The following is a 16,150-nucleotide window of genomic DNA, read 5'->3' as shown; positions in this document are numbered from 1 at the left end:
GATGAATGAAAATTCCTGGGGCTTGGAGGGATGGTTTCACAGTTAAAGACTGTTGGTTGCTCTTCCAGAGTGCCAGGGTTCGATTCCTAGGTAGGCATAGAGTGCACAGACATGCAGGCAAAGTGCCCATACACAAAAATACATAACTTTTAAAATTCTTATAACATGCAAATTTGGTTTCCACCTAGGTCAGAACATCCTTCTGCCTGACATAACAGTGTTCAGGGTATCGGGTGGATTCGACTGCCTACTTTCCAACACTTTATTCTGTCCTCTAAGATGGTCAAGAATACCTGGAATGCAGTTGCTAAGAGGTCTTCTGTGGACCTAACATTGAAAGGATTTGGATATTTCTCCAGGCGGTGGGGCACAGGCCTCTAATTCCAGCACTTAAGAGACAAAGATAGGTGGATCTCTGTGAGGTAAAGACCAGCCTGGGATACAGAGCAAGTCCCAGAACAACTAGTGAAACTTGGAAAAACCCTGTTCAAAAAGACAAAGAAAGAAAGAAAGAAAGAAAGAAAGAAAGAAAGAAAGAAAGAAAGAAAGAAAGAAAGAAAGAAAGGAAATAAAAAAAAAAGAAAAAAAAAAGAAAGGAAAGGAAAGGAAAGGAAAGGAAAGGAAAGGAAAGGAAAGAAAAGAAAAGAAAAGAAAAGAAAAGAAAAGAAAAGAAAGGAGTTGGACATTTCATCACTTATCAGCTCTGCTCCTGAGCTGGCAATCATTGATTTTCCCACAATTGCCGTTTCAAAACTAGATTTATGATACAGTCCATTTATCTGTCATTCTTTGCCTAACACATCTGACGAACATCATGACTGTGGGTAATTCCGTCTTGGGGGTCTTTCTCATATCGCAGTTATGTGTTGGCGTCATAGGGAACACTTCACTGTTCATTTTATACATTTACACTTTCCTCTTTAAGCCTCATTTTAAGAAGTTGATAGACCTGTTTTTTATGCACCTGACAATAGCTAATATGGTGACTATCGTGTTCATTTTGATACCGGATATCATGTCATCCTTTGGAGTACCCAACTTTCTGGATGCTGTCGGTTGTAAGGTTGTTTTATGTATATACAGAATTTTCCGAGGTCTGTCCATCAGTACCACCTGTATTCTAAGCACATTTCAAGCTGTCACCGTGACTCCCAGTAATTCTCAGTGGGCTTGGCTTAAGCACAAACTATCAACGTGGATGTTTTCTTCCTTACTCTGCTCCTGGCTCATTAACCTGGCCATCTATGGATATATGGTTGAAATGGTAATAGACAAAACCAATTCTACTCAAGATGGACATATATATTTACATGCTTACTGTCAAAGCAGTAATTTTGGGAATGAAAATTCAGAACCATTTTTGAGCATTATATTCATGTACGATCTCTTATATGTGGCCATCATGATGTGGACCAGCCTGTACATGGTAATTCTCCTCTACAGACACCGCAAGAGAGCCCAGTATCTCCACAGCCCAAGCCTCTCCAGCCAGCAATCTCCCGAGCTCAGAGCCACTCACAGCATCTTGCTGCTGGTTAGCTGTTTTGTGATCTTGTATTGGTTGAACAATTTCATCACCATTTATGGGTTTTTTTCACAAACAAAAATTCCAAGATTGGAGGGAATTAATGCATTTTGGGCAACATGCTATCCAACCATCTGCCCTTTTTTAATAATGAAGAATAATAAACTTATTTTGCACTTCACTTCTTCCTTTTCAGCACTGAGAATGACCTGTTTTCAACATGCACTCCGTAGCTGAACTGAATCTCACACTTTCTCATCCTTTGAATACTTCTTAATGATTTCCCTGAGATGAAGAATTTGAATCTGGACCTCAAATATCTGACATGACCTAGTTATAACTCAGACATTCTGAATGCTACTAAAATTCAAGGAGCTAACATTTTTCTTGAATACAACTCTGTGTTCATAATTTTGATAATTTCAGCATTTATACTCACTCAAGTTATGCCACTTTGGGAAAAATAAATTTATTTTAAGTATTTTGAACAATAGTCTACTTCTCAGTTTTTCTCTATTAAAATACTTCTAATCAAAAATTAAAATACCCTTTGGAGCTTGGGTTGTTTTTTGTGGAGTGTTCTGTCCTAAGGAATGTCTTTTAACCATTGAACAAATAAATTTCCCTATCTTAACTATTACGTACCTCAAATACTGCAGTGGGTGGGACGCTTTAGTGTTATAACTGACAGTTATACAGTGGTATCCTAGTACCATAGCTGTCTTAATTTACTGTTTCAGTATGTTTTTAATTATTTCTTTTATTTTTGATTCATGATATAACTATGGCATTTCTCCCCCTTCCTTTCTGCTGTTCAAATACTCCTGTATAAGCCTCTTCTCTTTCTCTCTCAAATTCAAGGCCTCTTTTTCATTAATTATTGTTACATACATGTGTGTGTATGTTTGTGTGTGTGTGTGTGAGTGTGTCCCTAAATACAAAAATACTACCTGCTCAGTCGTTATAATGTTACATGTATAATGTTACATGTATGTACTCGGGGCTGACCACTTGTTATTGGATAACCAATTGGTGTGCTCTTTCCTGGGGATGACTATTTCTCCCTCTCTTGACTTTCCTTAGTTGTGTACAGTTCTTTGTGTAGGATTCAGGCCTCCTAAGTGTAGTCCTCACACAGCATCAATGAAATTTCTCTTTGTCTCAATGGAGATCATTACAGAAAACGAAAACCAATTGAAATGCAGAATAGTGAAGCCCAGGCCCATTGGCTGTATGTGCAATACAGCTTCTGCACATAAGGCTCAGGGAACATTGATGAAGGCAGGACAGAAAGTTTAGAGAGCAAGAGGTTGAGGGAATTGGCTGTGGGATTGTATCACCTGGTAATATCAGAAGTTGCACTCATGGAGTATCACCAACCTAGTTGCTTAATATTTGTTTTATATTTTTCTTTTTTAAAAAATTTTAATGGAAATAGAATTATATCACTTCTCACTTCCTTTTCTCCCTCCAGTCCCTCCCAACTACATTCTCTAACCCTTCCCTCTCATATTTTCCCATAACTCTCAAATTATTCACTTATTATATTTGTTACATACACTTAAATGCATATATATATATATATACATACAAAAATAGATGTAGATACAATCTGATAGGTCTGTTTCTGTGGTTTCTATAATATTTCAGTGTTGACCCATCTGTATTGAACAATAAATAAGGGGGTTCAATTCTAGGAAAAACGAATTCTCCTTTTCCCAACAGTTATTAGTTGCCTATAATTCTTTATCTAGGAGTGAGACCCCATGAAATTTTCTCCCTTCCATGTTAATATGTCCATTGATGCTGCCACTGGTCTAGTCTTGATGATAAGTCATTTCCAGGATAAACGTTTTCAAAGCAGACTTGCTGATATCCTACCTCTTACAATCATTTCCACTCCTCTTCTGAGATGTCTCCATAACCATTGATACAGGATCTGTCATGTAAATGTAGCCCTTGGAGCTACACTCCCGACAATCTGCTGATTTCTGCATTGTGACCAGTAGTAGTTTTCTGTGATCACCTCCATTTGATCTGAGGATTTGGAGATAAGAAACAAAGATGAAAGAGAACATGCATTTGCCTTTATGAGTCTGTTTGCCCATACTTTTGTAATTAATTTAAATAAAAACATCTTTTTACAAATAAAACATTTTCAATAGTCTGTCCTTGACTAGAATCCTGCTGTGAGAACTCATTCAGCCAATGACCCTCAAGATCCCGGTCCACTTTGGTCATGATCTCATCTACTACAAGTGCAAACAAAAGCATACATGGTCCTCTTTTCTGCTGGATTCAGTTCCAGTTCCCAGTACATGCAGAGGAATGTGAATCATTACCCTTACTGTGAGTTTATCCCCAAATAAATAACGCTTTGTTATATTTGATTCTGATCAATTGTGAAACTCTTGGTACTACTACATATTGGTACCCAACATGGGGCCTGAACTGACAACCCTGAGATTGAGAGTCTCATGCTCTTGTGACTAAGGAATTATGAAAAGACAATAAACCCTGGCTAAGAGCTTGTACTAATTTTTGGGAGAAATTAATAGCAACTATTCTCAAAGTAATAGAATTAGACTAACAAAGAAAACTAATTGATCCTTCCTGGCACTGTAGGTGACACACCAATAACTGCAGCTCCTACATTCTATACTGATGCAAATAAATCAGGATAAGCAGGTTACAAATCAGAAAACTTAAAGTGGAACAAAGCCCGTAAAATTCTGTCCACAAGTGAGAATTATATTCTCATTGTACGAAAGGATTATAAAGAACATCTCAACATAGTTACTGGTGACATTATGGCCATCATGGGTATACCTGCACGAAAAAGACAGAGAATGTTCCAGCATATGTCTCTAATAAAATGAAGCAGTTTTTGCTTATTATAATATAGAGCTTATTACAGGTATATTACACAATACTTCAAATCAGACAGTTATAGAAAGATCAAATCAAACTAAAGGATATATTAAACCAACATAAAGGGATGAAAAATATCACCAGAAATAGATTGCATAATGCTTTATTAACCTTGAATTTTCGTAATGCTAATGAGAAAGAAACAGCGGTGACAGAGAGCCATTGGATAATAGAAAAAGACTTGTAAGTTTAATTAGCCAGTATATTTCAAGGATGTGTTGACCTCAGAATGAAAACCAGGAGATGTGCTATGTTGGGGAAGGGGTTTCCCTCTTGTTTCTACAGGAGAAGAAAAGCTATGGATACCATCAAAATGAATCAAGATTCAGTTTGAAAAGGAGAAACCTCTTGATAAAGAGTAATGACAGTTCATCCCCACAGGTAACAATCCACAGGTCATAAGTAAACCTCACAGGTTGGAACAGGGTTCTGTTCTTGTCTTTGCAGGAAAATACCCACATTCTAAATCAAAAGACTTTGGACATCTAGATACTTAAAGAGAAAAGGTAACTTTCCAGAAAGTGTCATCAAGCAAAGAGAAATCTGACTTATAAGACCAATATCCTCTGCAGAGTAAGATCTTATTTACATACATATAGTGGTAGTCACCAATTATTAAAATAAAAACTGGCTTTGGAGTTGGGTGTGGCTATACTTTAAATCCAAGCATGTTGTTAAAAGAAAATTTCAAAGTTTCTGTCTCATATCAGGAGCCGCCTGGTATGAAACAGAAGAAAGGTAAAATCTAGAAATTGCTCTTAACAAAACTCTGCTTTCAAAATTTTAAAATGCCCATACCTGTTTTTGTCTCTATGCTAACAATCTGGTGTGGAAGTCTTTTGGTGAATATATGTCTATAGGTATTCTAACTTTCCATTTTGATATGAATAATGTTTAAGGTTTCCACAATCAACAATAAATTATCCTGCTGTAATCTTTGAAGTCTCCAGGAAGAAGATGGGACCTAACAACAACTATTCCATCTGGTTGATATGATGTCATTATACTGAAGGCAACACATGAAAATCTGTATTGTATTACAAACTACTCAAAATGAATCCAACTTGGCTAGCTGAGATGGTGCACCTTTTTACAACGTTCTGACCAGGACTTCAAATCAGAATTTCAGAAAAACCCCACTGACTACTCAGGGATAATTTGCAATTATACCAAACAGTAATCTTGAAACTTAAACATCATTTTGGTTCTTTCGGAATCTCATAGATATAATTCCCCATGAGAGTTGGAAGTAATTCTAAAAAATGACATACCCCTCTCACAAAAAAGTTTGTCCTTGGGGTTAGGGATGTCTACTAAGGGTTGGTTATAAGTCCTATAGGGTTGGGGTTGGAAATGAAGTAGGCTTAGGTATCTCTTTTGATAGAAAAAAGGGGGGAATTGGATGGGATGGGATAATAGGTAGGTTAGTATGTTACTTGTGAGCTATTATTTATAGACAATTTATATTGGTACAGATTCTTGTATATAGATACAAATTAAGATTAGAGTTGTTATATTGAATATATTCCTATTTCTGTTTACCATATTTGTGAACTTATGTGAAGTAATTTTTGTCATATGGAATATACATGTTTCTACCCCTGCTTAAGATATTTTTATATTGATGCAAATTTAGGATATATTTATCATATTGCACTATACATTTCTACTTCTGATCAAGATACATACATATATATATATAAATATTTTAAGGTCATTGTCCTCATTTGCTGCATATTTGTTTAAAGACATTAATTTTTTAATATAAAGTATTAGTCTTTAATCTATATAGTTAATATAGTTACAGATCAATATTAATTCATGTTTGTAGTACTTAGAGTTAAACTAGTCAGGTTCTTTAGATGCATAGAGATAGTATTCTGCATAGATAGGCAATCTTCAATCCCTTCAAAAAACTGCCCCTGCCTCGACTACAGACAAAATGCACAGTGTCCAATCTGGATAAACAGAATACAAGCAAAAAGACTGCCAATCCTTGCCAAGACCGGGTAAGACAGTGTTTTAAATTTCCTGCCCCTGAAAAATGGTCTGTCAGATACTCTAGGCCTTAGGCAAAGCTGGTTGCCCCAACATTGTAAAAGAGACTTTTTTTGAGTGACTCTGTCATTTCTTAAATCTTTTTAAAGTTTCTTGATTGCATTTCTTGTTTACTCAGGTAATATTATGTACCCTTCTTATGTTTTTGATGGGGTTGAAGACTAGATAGTAATAGTTTCTTGTCAGGGGCCAGCCTTGACAGAAATACCTTTCTCCAGAGTAGAGGCCTGGGAATTTAGAAATATAGTAAAGAATATGAAGACACAAATGAATATAATAAAATGGAGAAATATATAGGATAGTATTAGGAGGGAATTTTAGTTGAGTAATTAACAACTGTTTAAAATATTCCTGACCCTAAAAGGTAGGAGTAAGACAAAAGACTGCATTAACATGATACCAAAAAATGAACATACCAATTGAAGGTCACTGGCTACATTCATAGTTAAATATTCTGTTGCTAGAACAAAACAAGTCATCAAGTCACACTCACACCCTAGACCAAAACATTCTGTAGGCAAACCACTCTCTGGACAGAATCCAAGTTATCAGGTTTAGTCAAGTAACTTCCATCAGTAGCTTCCTCAAAGCCCTTTCATGCTGAAAACTATCTGACCCTAATGAGCTTAAATTCTTGGCCATGAATTCCACAGAATCTCTATTGAGCTGAATCTGCATTTTCCCATCTGCTTATTTGTAACTCTCATCTGATATCTGAAATTCTCTGAAACATTTTGCCCAATGACCTGATGCCAGATGTATGACCCCTGACTGAAGGACATCAAATCCCATGCCCTTGAAGAGTCCTTTTCTTTCTCCAAGGTTGTGGCTGCACCAAAGGAGCAATAGAAGTGAGGCATTTGTGACAAACCTGCAATGTAAAAAAAGTCACTTCCTCCCCACTCACTATCTTAGTTACTTTTCTTTTCTTTTTTTAATTACAGGAAACAGAAGTTTAATAAATATTTTTTAAAATATATCAGGGCTCTTACATAAGTTAGTTTTACTCTATACATTGTTTTAATCCCTTTTTATTGATTTTTATTGTGCTCTACATTTTTCTCTGTTCCTCTCCTTGCCTCTCTCCTCCCCTTCAACCCTCCCCCAACGTCCTCTTGCTCTCAGTTTACTCAGGAGATCTTGTTTTTACTACTTCCCATGTAGATTAGATCTATGTATGTCTCTCTTAGGGTCCTCATTGTTGTCTAATTCTCTGGAATTGTGATTTGTGGGTTAGATTTCTTTCCTTTATGCTTAAAAACCACTTATGAGTGAGTACGTGTGATAATTGTTTTTCTATGTCTGGGTTACCACACTCAAAATGATGTTTTCTACCTCCAGCCATTTTCCTACAAAAGTCAAGAAGTCATTATTTTTTTTTCTGCTTTGTAGCACTCCATTCTGTAAATGGACCACATTTTACTTATCCATTCTTAAGTCGGGGGCATTTAGGTTGTTTCCAGCTTCTGGCTATGACAAACAAAGCTGCTAGGAACATAGTTGAGCACATATCCTTGAGGCATGATTGTGTATCCTTTGGATATATACCCAAAAGTGGTATAACTGTGTCTTGAGAAAGGTTTTTTCCTAATTTTCTGAGAAATCACCACACTGATATCCAAAGTAGCTGTACCAGCTTGCATTCTCACCAGCAATGCAGAAGTGTTCCCTTTTTCCCACAACCTCTCCAGCATAAATTGTCATCAGTGTTTTTGATCTTGGCAAGCTCGTACAACCTTATGTCAGTGTTGTAAAAATGGAAGGTGGGCCTGGAGAGATACCTCAACAGTTAAGCTCACATGCAGGCTCTACCAGATGACCCATGTTAGGTTCCCAGCATCCAATGGTGACCTTCAACAATCTGTAATTCCAGTACCAGAGATTTCCACATCCTCTTCTGACTTCATGGGTACCGGGCACACACATGATATACAGACATATATGCAAGCAGAACATTCATATATGTTAAATTTTAATGTTTCAGTGGTTAAAAGCATTGCTTGCTCTTCCAAAGTCCTGAGTTAAATTCCCAGCAACCACATGGGGGCTCACAACCATCTGTAATGAGGTCTGGGGCCCTCTTCTGGCCTGCAGGCATACATGCAGACTGAATATTCTATACATAAGAAATAAAATATATTTTTAGAAAACTCTTTTAAAATAATAATATATTATTATTTGTTCATCAACTGATAAAAATGAGTTACCTATTTTGAGATTTCATAGAAACCCAAACATTACGAGCTATTGCCAATATTCTTGGTTGTCCTCTAGAAACTAACAGTAAGACCCTGTCACTGAAGATACTACAAACGAGTTTGTGAAGAAATCAAGGGGTACTAACACAAAAGCTTTGACCTTCTACCTTCAGATCATGCTGCCGGATGATACAGATACATACATATATAATACATACATACATACACACATAGAGATATGTCACTAAAGAAGAATGGCAATCATCACTCATACCCTGCTATAAACCCTGTAGGGAACAATAATGACATGTTTGTCATACATACCCACTGATGTAATAATGGCATAAATGTCATGGAAGCAAGAAATCACTTTGTGGTTAGATTTAAGGCCTACTCCATAAAAAGGAACCCATAGTTGACACCATTAACAGGTCACCACCATGTCTAACCCACCACACTAAGCCTTTGCATAGGTGCTTGGGGTTTGAGCTCACTTTCCAGTGCTCGCATGACAAACACTTTGATCTCAGAATCATCTCTCCAGCACTACTAAGTTTCTCTATAACACAGCATTATTGACATAAAATTTAGTCTAACAGCAAACTAGACCATTGATGTCCCTTTCATTGATATTTGTTCTATAGTCACATGGCTTCTCAATTCCTATGTGCCGGACAGCAAATGATTGCTGCTTTCCTGTAACTGTGCAGTTTTGGTACACTGAGGCTATCAGTTCTTCAGCTTAATTTTTAAAAGATTTTCCTTTTATGTAATTTATTTAATTTTTATGTTATGTCCATTGGTGCTTTGCCTTCGTTCATATCTGGATGATATTGTCAGATCCCCTGGAAGTGCAGGTACAGACAGTTATGAGTTGCTATGTGGGTGCTGGGAATTGAATCTGGATCCTCTGAGAGAGCAGCCTGTGTTCTTTACCACTGAGCCATCTCTCCCAGTTCTCTAGCTCAAATTTTTATATCCCATTTTCTCTTTTATCTGTTGGCTTGGTTAACTGCAAGAAGACGTTGTTAAGATTTCCCATCAAGGTAGGGATGGTGACAAACACTTTGATTTCCAGCACTGGAAGCCAGAGAGAGGCAAGCAATCGCAGGGAGTTCAAAACCAGTCCGGTCTACAGAATTAGCTCCACAACAGTCAGGACTACACAGAGAAACCCTGTTTTGAAAAAAATTCCATCATATTGCTTCTGATCGTTATGCCTCATCTAATGTTCTAAGCTTGAATATGTATAGATGATATTTGTGTATTTTTATTCTCAAATTTAAGATTAATGTTGCTGCAAAAGTTGGTTGATTGCATGTAGTAAGTACGTCCTGTTAGCATTTCTTTTGTGAAATAAAATTTACTTAAGGTGAAATTTTCTTCTAGTTTGAAAATGTTGTACCATTTTTTAATTTTGCATCGTTCTTAATTAAAGAAATGCCCAACATATTTAGCCATCAGAGACATGCAAACCAAAACAACTCTGAGATTCCATATTGTGCCTGTCAGAGGGGACAAAAATCAAAAACACTGATGACAGCTGATACTGGAGAGAATGTGGGGTAAGAGGAATGCTCATCCATTGCAGGTGAGAGTGCAAACATGTATTGCCATTTTGGAAATCAATATGGTGATTTCTCAGAAAATTAGAAAACAATCTACCTCAAGACCCAGCAATACCACTATTTCATATAAACCCAAAAGACACGCAATCATACCACAAAAACAGACATGTGCTCAACTACATTCACAGCAGAATTGTAATAGAAAGAACCTGGAAACAACCTACATGCCCCTCAACCAAAGAATGGGTAAAGAAAATGTGACACATTTACACAATGGAGTACTACACAGTGAATAAAAAATGACATCTTGAAATTTGCAGGCAAATGGATGGATCTAGAAAAAAAATGCTGACAGAGGTAAGCCAAACCAAGAAAGACAAATATGTACTCACTCATAAGTGATGTTTAGACAAAGAAAACCAACACTACAGGCCACAACCTCAGAGAACCTAGACAACAAAGAGGACCCTAAGAGAGACATACATGGATCTACATAGGATGGTGAAAAAGACAAGATCTGCTGAGGAAATTGGGAGCATGGGGTCACAGGAGAAGGTAGAAGATGAAAGAGGAGGAAGGAAGGGGAGAAAATTTACAGCTAACTAAAAACAATTTTTAAAAAGAATTGTTTCTTTGAGAACAATCAACAAGACTGACAAACTTGTAGCCAAAGTATTGAAATGATGGAGAGAAAAGGACAAAATTAATAAAATTAGAGATGAGGGGCTAGGGCTACAGAGATTGCCAAAGGTTAAGCGCATTGCTGCTATTCCAGAGGACCCTGGCTTAAATTAACCCAGGACCTACATGGTGGTTCACAACCATCTGTAACTCCAGTTCCAGGGGTTCCACTGCCCTCTTCTGGCCTCTGTGAGCATTGCAATCATGTGTGGCAAAGACTTACATGCTAAAAGCATTTAAACACGTATAATAAAATAATTTTTAAAGAAATACAAAAGAGCCGGGCAGTGGTGGTGCATACCTTTAATCCCAGGACTCAAGAGGGAGAGGCAGGTGGATCTTTGTGAGTTTGAGGCCAACCTCATCTGCAGAACAAGTTCCAGGATGGTTAGGGATGTTACACAGAGATACCATGTCTCTAAAAATAAAATAAAATAAAGAAGGAATGAAGACAAAAGAACCACTGTAATTACTTGTACCTCCTCAAATAATAGTGCAATAAAACTAGAAATCAGTAGCAAGAGAAATGGCACAAAGCTGTGAAGGTTGAAAAATACAGTTTTGAATGAATAGTGGGCCATTGGAGATACCAACAGGGAAGTGTAGAAATTCCTGGAATCAGACGATAATGGCTACAATAATTTCCACAGCTGTGTGAAAACTTTTAATGATTTCCTAGATTGTAAAGTTTCCTTTCTGATGTAGTTCAACTTGGGAAAATGCACACACATCTTCAGACAGAGACTGCATTCTTATTTAGTTGGTTTAGTCAATTACCATGGGATCCACATTGTTTTGGGAGAGTGAAAGTTTCCTTGGAGTGCATCAGAATGATTCACAGTTAACAAGGTCACTGCTGCCACCGGTGATAAGCTGGTCCGTGTCCACTGGGAAGAAGAATCCTCTTATCTTACCCCTTATTTAGTCATGGCTCCTACTAGGCTGCTTTTCCAAGACACTTCTTGCTTATGATGCTTCGTGCCTGTGGGATTCACCCTTCCCTGAATAGACTTCGCAGCCCTCAGCACTCAGACTGGGAGGGAGGTATGGCAACCTTTCCACTGCTGCTCTCTTCTCCTCACTGTCTACCATCCCACACTTTGAGTGTTTTGTTTTGGTTTTAGATTTAAATTTCCCCTACTTCTCTGTCAGTTTAGTCTATCTCCTTTATTATTTTTCTGTACAATACTTCTCTTGATCTTCATATACTTTTACTATTTTTGTTTTTAACTTTTATTCATGTATATTATTGTGTGGTGATTTTACTGCATGGATGTCTATGCCCCCACATGAGTGCAATACCCCAGGATAACAGTCAGAGATGTCAGATGCCCTAGAACTGGCATTACAGACAATTAAGGGCAGCTGTGTGGTGTTGCTAATCAAAGCCAGGCTCCCAGGCAGACCAGCCAGTACTCTTAACCACTGAGACATCTCAAGCCCCCATTTTCCTTCTTCGTTAATACTTTTTCATCTGATCTAGTCAATGATTCCCATGAGAATATTACTCATTCATGACATTTTAGAATTCTAAAATCTTTGGAGGGATGTTACACCTTATGGGATTTTTCACATTCCTCTTTAAGCCTAGGTAGTCATAACATAATCTTTGAAGATGCATTTGCCATTTTCCAGATGCTGTATGCAGCACTCTGTCCTAGTCTCTGTCTTTCCTCCCGGACAACAGTGCAGTCTCACAGAGGAGTGTTGCAGTATTCCCTTCAAGGTAGTGGCCTTGGCTTTATGTTTCCTGTATATTTCTATTGCTTGTTATTCTTCTGCTTTTATTTATTCAGCTCCTTTATTTTGGATTTCTTTTGAAATTATTTTCAATATAATTCCATTGTTTCCTAAAGTCTTTTATCTATTTCACACACACATTTCTATAAGAGACACTCTATAGTTCATTTTCATAATGGACTTTTTTCATTCTGTCATTGCCAAGATATTCATTTGTTTTATACATGATGGGAACTGGGAGTTTTTCATTTTTATTTGTGTGAGGTATATGCACGTATATGACTTCATGTGTGTACAGTACAGACACTGATATCATGTGCCTTGCTCTACCTCTTCCTAATTTTTTGAGACAGGATCTCTCATTCAGCATGGAGCACATCAGTTGGCTCAATCAGCTGCTCGATGGGCTTCGGGGATCCACCTGTCATCAGCCTGTCTAACCCACCACACTCAGCCTTTGCATCGGTGCTTGGTGTTTGAGCTCACTTTCCAGTGTTTGCATGACAAACACTTTGATCTCAGAATCATCTCTCCAGCCCTACTAAGTTTCTCTATAACACAGCTTTATAGACATAAAATTTAGTCTAACAGCAAACTAGGCCATTGATGATCCTTTTCTTGACCTTGATTATATAGTCACATTTGCTTCTTAATTCATAAGTCCTGATGGCAATTGCTGCTTTACTGTAAGTGCAGTTTTGTTACACAGTTCTCCAGCTTAATTTTTTAAGACTATTTTATATAATTTATTTATTTTTATGTTATGTTCATTGGTACTTTGTCTGCGTTCATGTCTGTATGAGATTGTCAGAGCCCCTGGAAATGCAGGTACAGACAGTTATGAGTTGTTATGTGGGTGTTGGGAATTGAACCTGGATCCTCTGAAAGAGCAAGCCTGTGTTCTTTCCCACTGAGCCATCTCTCCCAGTTCTCTAGCTCAAATTTTTATATCTCATTTTCTCTTTTATCTGTTGGCTTGGTTAACTGCAAGAAGACGTGGTTAAGATTTCCCATCAAGGTAGGGATGGTGACAAACACTTTGACTTCCAGCACTGGAAGGCAGAGAGAGACAAGCAATCTCACTGAGTTCAACACCAGTCCGGTCTACAGAGTGAGCTCCACAACAGTCAGGACTCCACAGAGAAACCCTGTCTTGAAAAGAAAATTTTCATCATATTGATTCTGATCGTTATACATCCTCTAATGTTCTAAGCTTGAATATGTATAGATGATATTTGTGTATTTTTATTTGCAAATTTAAGATTAATGTTGCTGCAAACGTTGGCTGATTGCATGTAGTGTGTCCCCTTAGCATTTTTTTGTGAAATATAGCTTATTTAAGGTGAAAATTTTCTTCTAGTTTGAAAATCTTATTGCATTTTTTAAATTTTGCCTCTTTCTTAATTAGAATCGAATCTATATACAATGTAAGCAATGCTGTGAAATCTAATGTTTCCCATGTTCATAGTGACACTGTAGCTGTGGGATGATCATCACTTGCACAAGGGACCTTTCTTTTCTCCACTGTACTGATATATTTGAATGGGTGTAAAATGGTGAATCCTTTAGCACTCAGACAGAATGTGGGTTTTTTCATTCTTCCTACAATGTGCCAACATGCTGATGGTTTCATTCACAAAAAGAAAAAAGAGAACACTTCCAGTTTTGCTCTCAGTAAAATTCAAATAGTATGTGTTATCTGTATTTAGTGGACTGTGAAAGTGATTACATTAAGATTATCACTGTTATGTTTCATAACTCACAGAAATTTTCACACAACTGAATAGCTTATTTCTCTGTTTTTAATGCATCTATATATTTGGTGAGGTTAATTTTTTCTATAAATTTATGAAAATGTGACACGTATACAATTAAGTATGATAACATTTATTTTAAATTCGTCACATCTTTTCACATACACATAGCAGTTGCTCTGTTGTTTAAAAATGTGTCTGTTCCTCATTGTTCAAATTTTCTTTTCTTTTTTGTTTGTTTTTTCCTTGTTTTTCGAGACAGGATTTCTCTGTGTACCACTAACTGTCCTGAAACTCGCTTTATAGACCAAGCTGACCTCAACCTCACTGACATCCACCTGTGTCTGCCTCCCACAGGCTAGGAATAAAGGACTGTGCCACCACAATCTGGTAAGTTTCATTTTTTGAATGTCAAAAATAGTGTATGCTAATCTTTTTAGATTCCAATTTCCATTGATAGCATCTTCCTGTGCAAGTCATAGTGTGAGTCTGTTCATCTGGGTTCAGATGACAGCCTGGCATTTTATCCCAGAACTCTTATTCTTTGCAGAAAAAAATAGTAAAAACATGGATGCTGGAGGGAATTTTCAGGACCGTGATGAGTAAGGAAATTATGAAAAGTTAGGGCATTTAAGGGTAGATACAGAGCAAGGAGAAAAGAGGAGTAAAATTTTCTGGTGAATGGCGAGGAGGATGACAATCAATCCAGGATAATACTTGGGAAGATGTGAATGATACAAGAAACAAATGTGGCTCAGCAAAAGCCATATGGCACAATAGAGATGAGATGTGTTTTCAAAGCTTAGAGGATAGGTGCGGTCTAACTATATAATATGTGACAGTGGCAAACATTGACAAGTCATGAAACAAGTAAACACTGATATAAGGAATAACTGGGATGGTGGAAGAACAATATCTCTGTATAGTGGAAATCATTAAGTAATTTAAATGTTGATCACTCATAATAGAATACCTTGGCTATGGTAGCGACTCGTGTCAAGGCAAAGATTTGTGGTGCATGAAGAAATTAAGAAGGGCACAATGAGAAAAGTCTAATAGACCTTGTCAGAATAAAAGAGACTGCTGAGGGATCCATAGATGTCTGCAGAGAAAAAAAGATTTGTATTTCAGGTGACAGAAATAATTAAATTGGTGGAGGAATGGGTCAAAAATTAATATACAGTAAAACTCCCCCAAATCCATTGAACATGGGAGATATTACTATGTTGTAAAATTCAAGGTCAAACTTCATGAGTATCATGTTTTGCCATTCTCTGTATTCTCTGTGTAACTGTGGACCTAAGATCTCTGCTTCTGCAACAGCAAAACAGAAGAATCTTCTAGTGGAAATGTAATTCAGGTGTTGCAAAATACATAACTCTTTGTTACAGTGGAGTTATCAGCCAGAATCAGCCTGACTGTTTTAATGACCAAACATCACAGGAAACATACTTTTTGCTCAACACTGGGATACGCAGTCTCACCCTTGCCATCACTGTCTGCATATCAGCAGCTCAGCTCTAAGTTGTCAGCGAAAAAGACAATGAAATGAAATGCTTCAGGACGTGCTGGTTACCCTGTAAGGTGAAATGAGAGGCAGAGTCCCACATGGAAAGTCTGAGTATTTACTCATCACTAAGCTGACAGAAACGTATCTGCAGCCAAAACACTGATGTTCAAGTACACATGTTAATA

At 37.2% G+C, this 16,150-nt stretch overlaps 1 protein-coding gene across 1 annotated transcript; it reads left to right on the top strand.

The window, feature by feature from the left end:
* Positions 1-814: 814 nt before the first annotated feature.
* LOC119821818 (vomeronasal type-1 receptor 4-like) lies at positions 815-1,762 on the top strand. Its single transcript, XM_038340933.1, has one exon. The coding sequence runs from the start codon at positions 815-817 to the stop codon at positions 1,760-1,762; it is 948 nt and encodes a 315-aa protein (XP_038196861.1).
* Positions 1,763-16,150: the final 14,388 nt, after the last annotated feature.

This window comes from Arvicola amphibius, chromosome 8, assembly GCF_903992535.2.
Source record: "Arvicola amphibius chromosome 8, mArvAmp1.2, whole genome shotgun sequence".
Taxonomy (NCBI): Eukaryota; Metazoa; Chordata; class Mammalia; order Rodentia; family Cricetidae; genus Arvicola; species Arvicola amphibius.
Note: the sequence above shows the minus strand (reverse complement) of the source record. Positions and strands in the feature narration are given on the sequence as shown.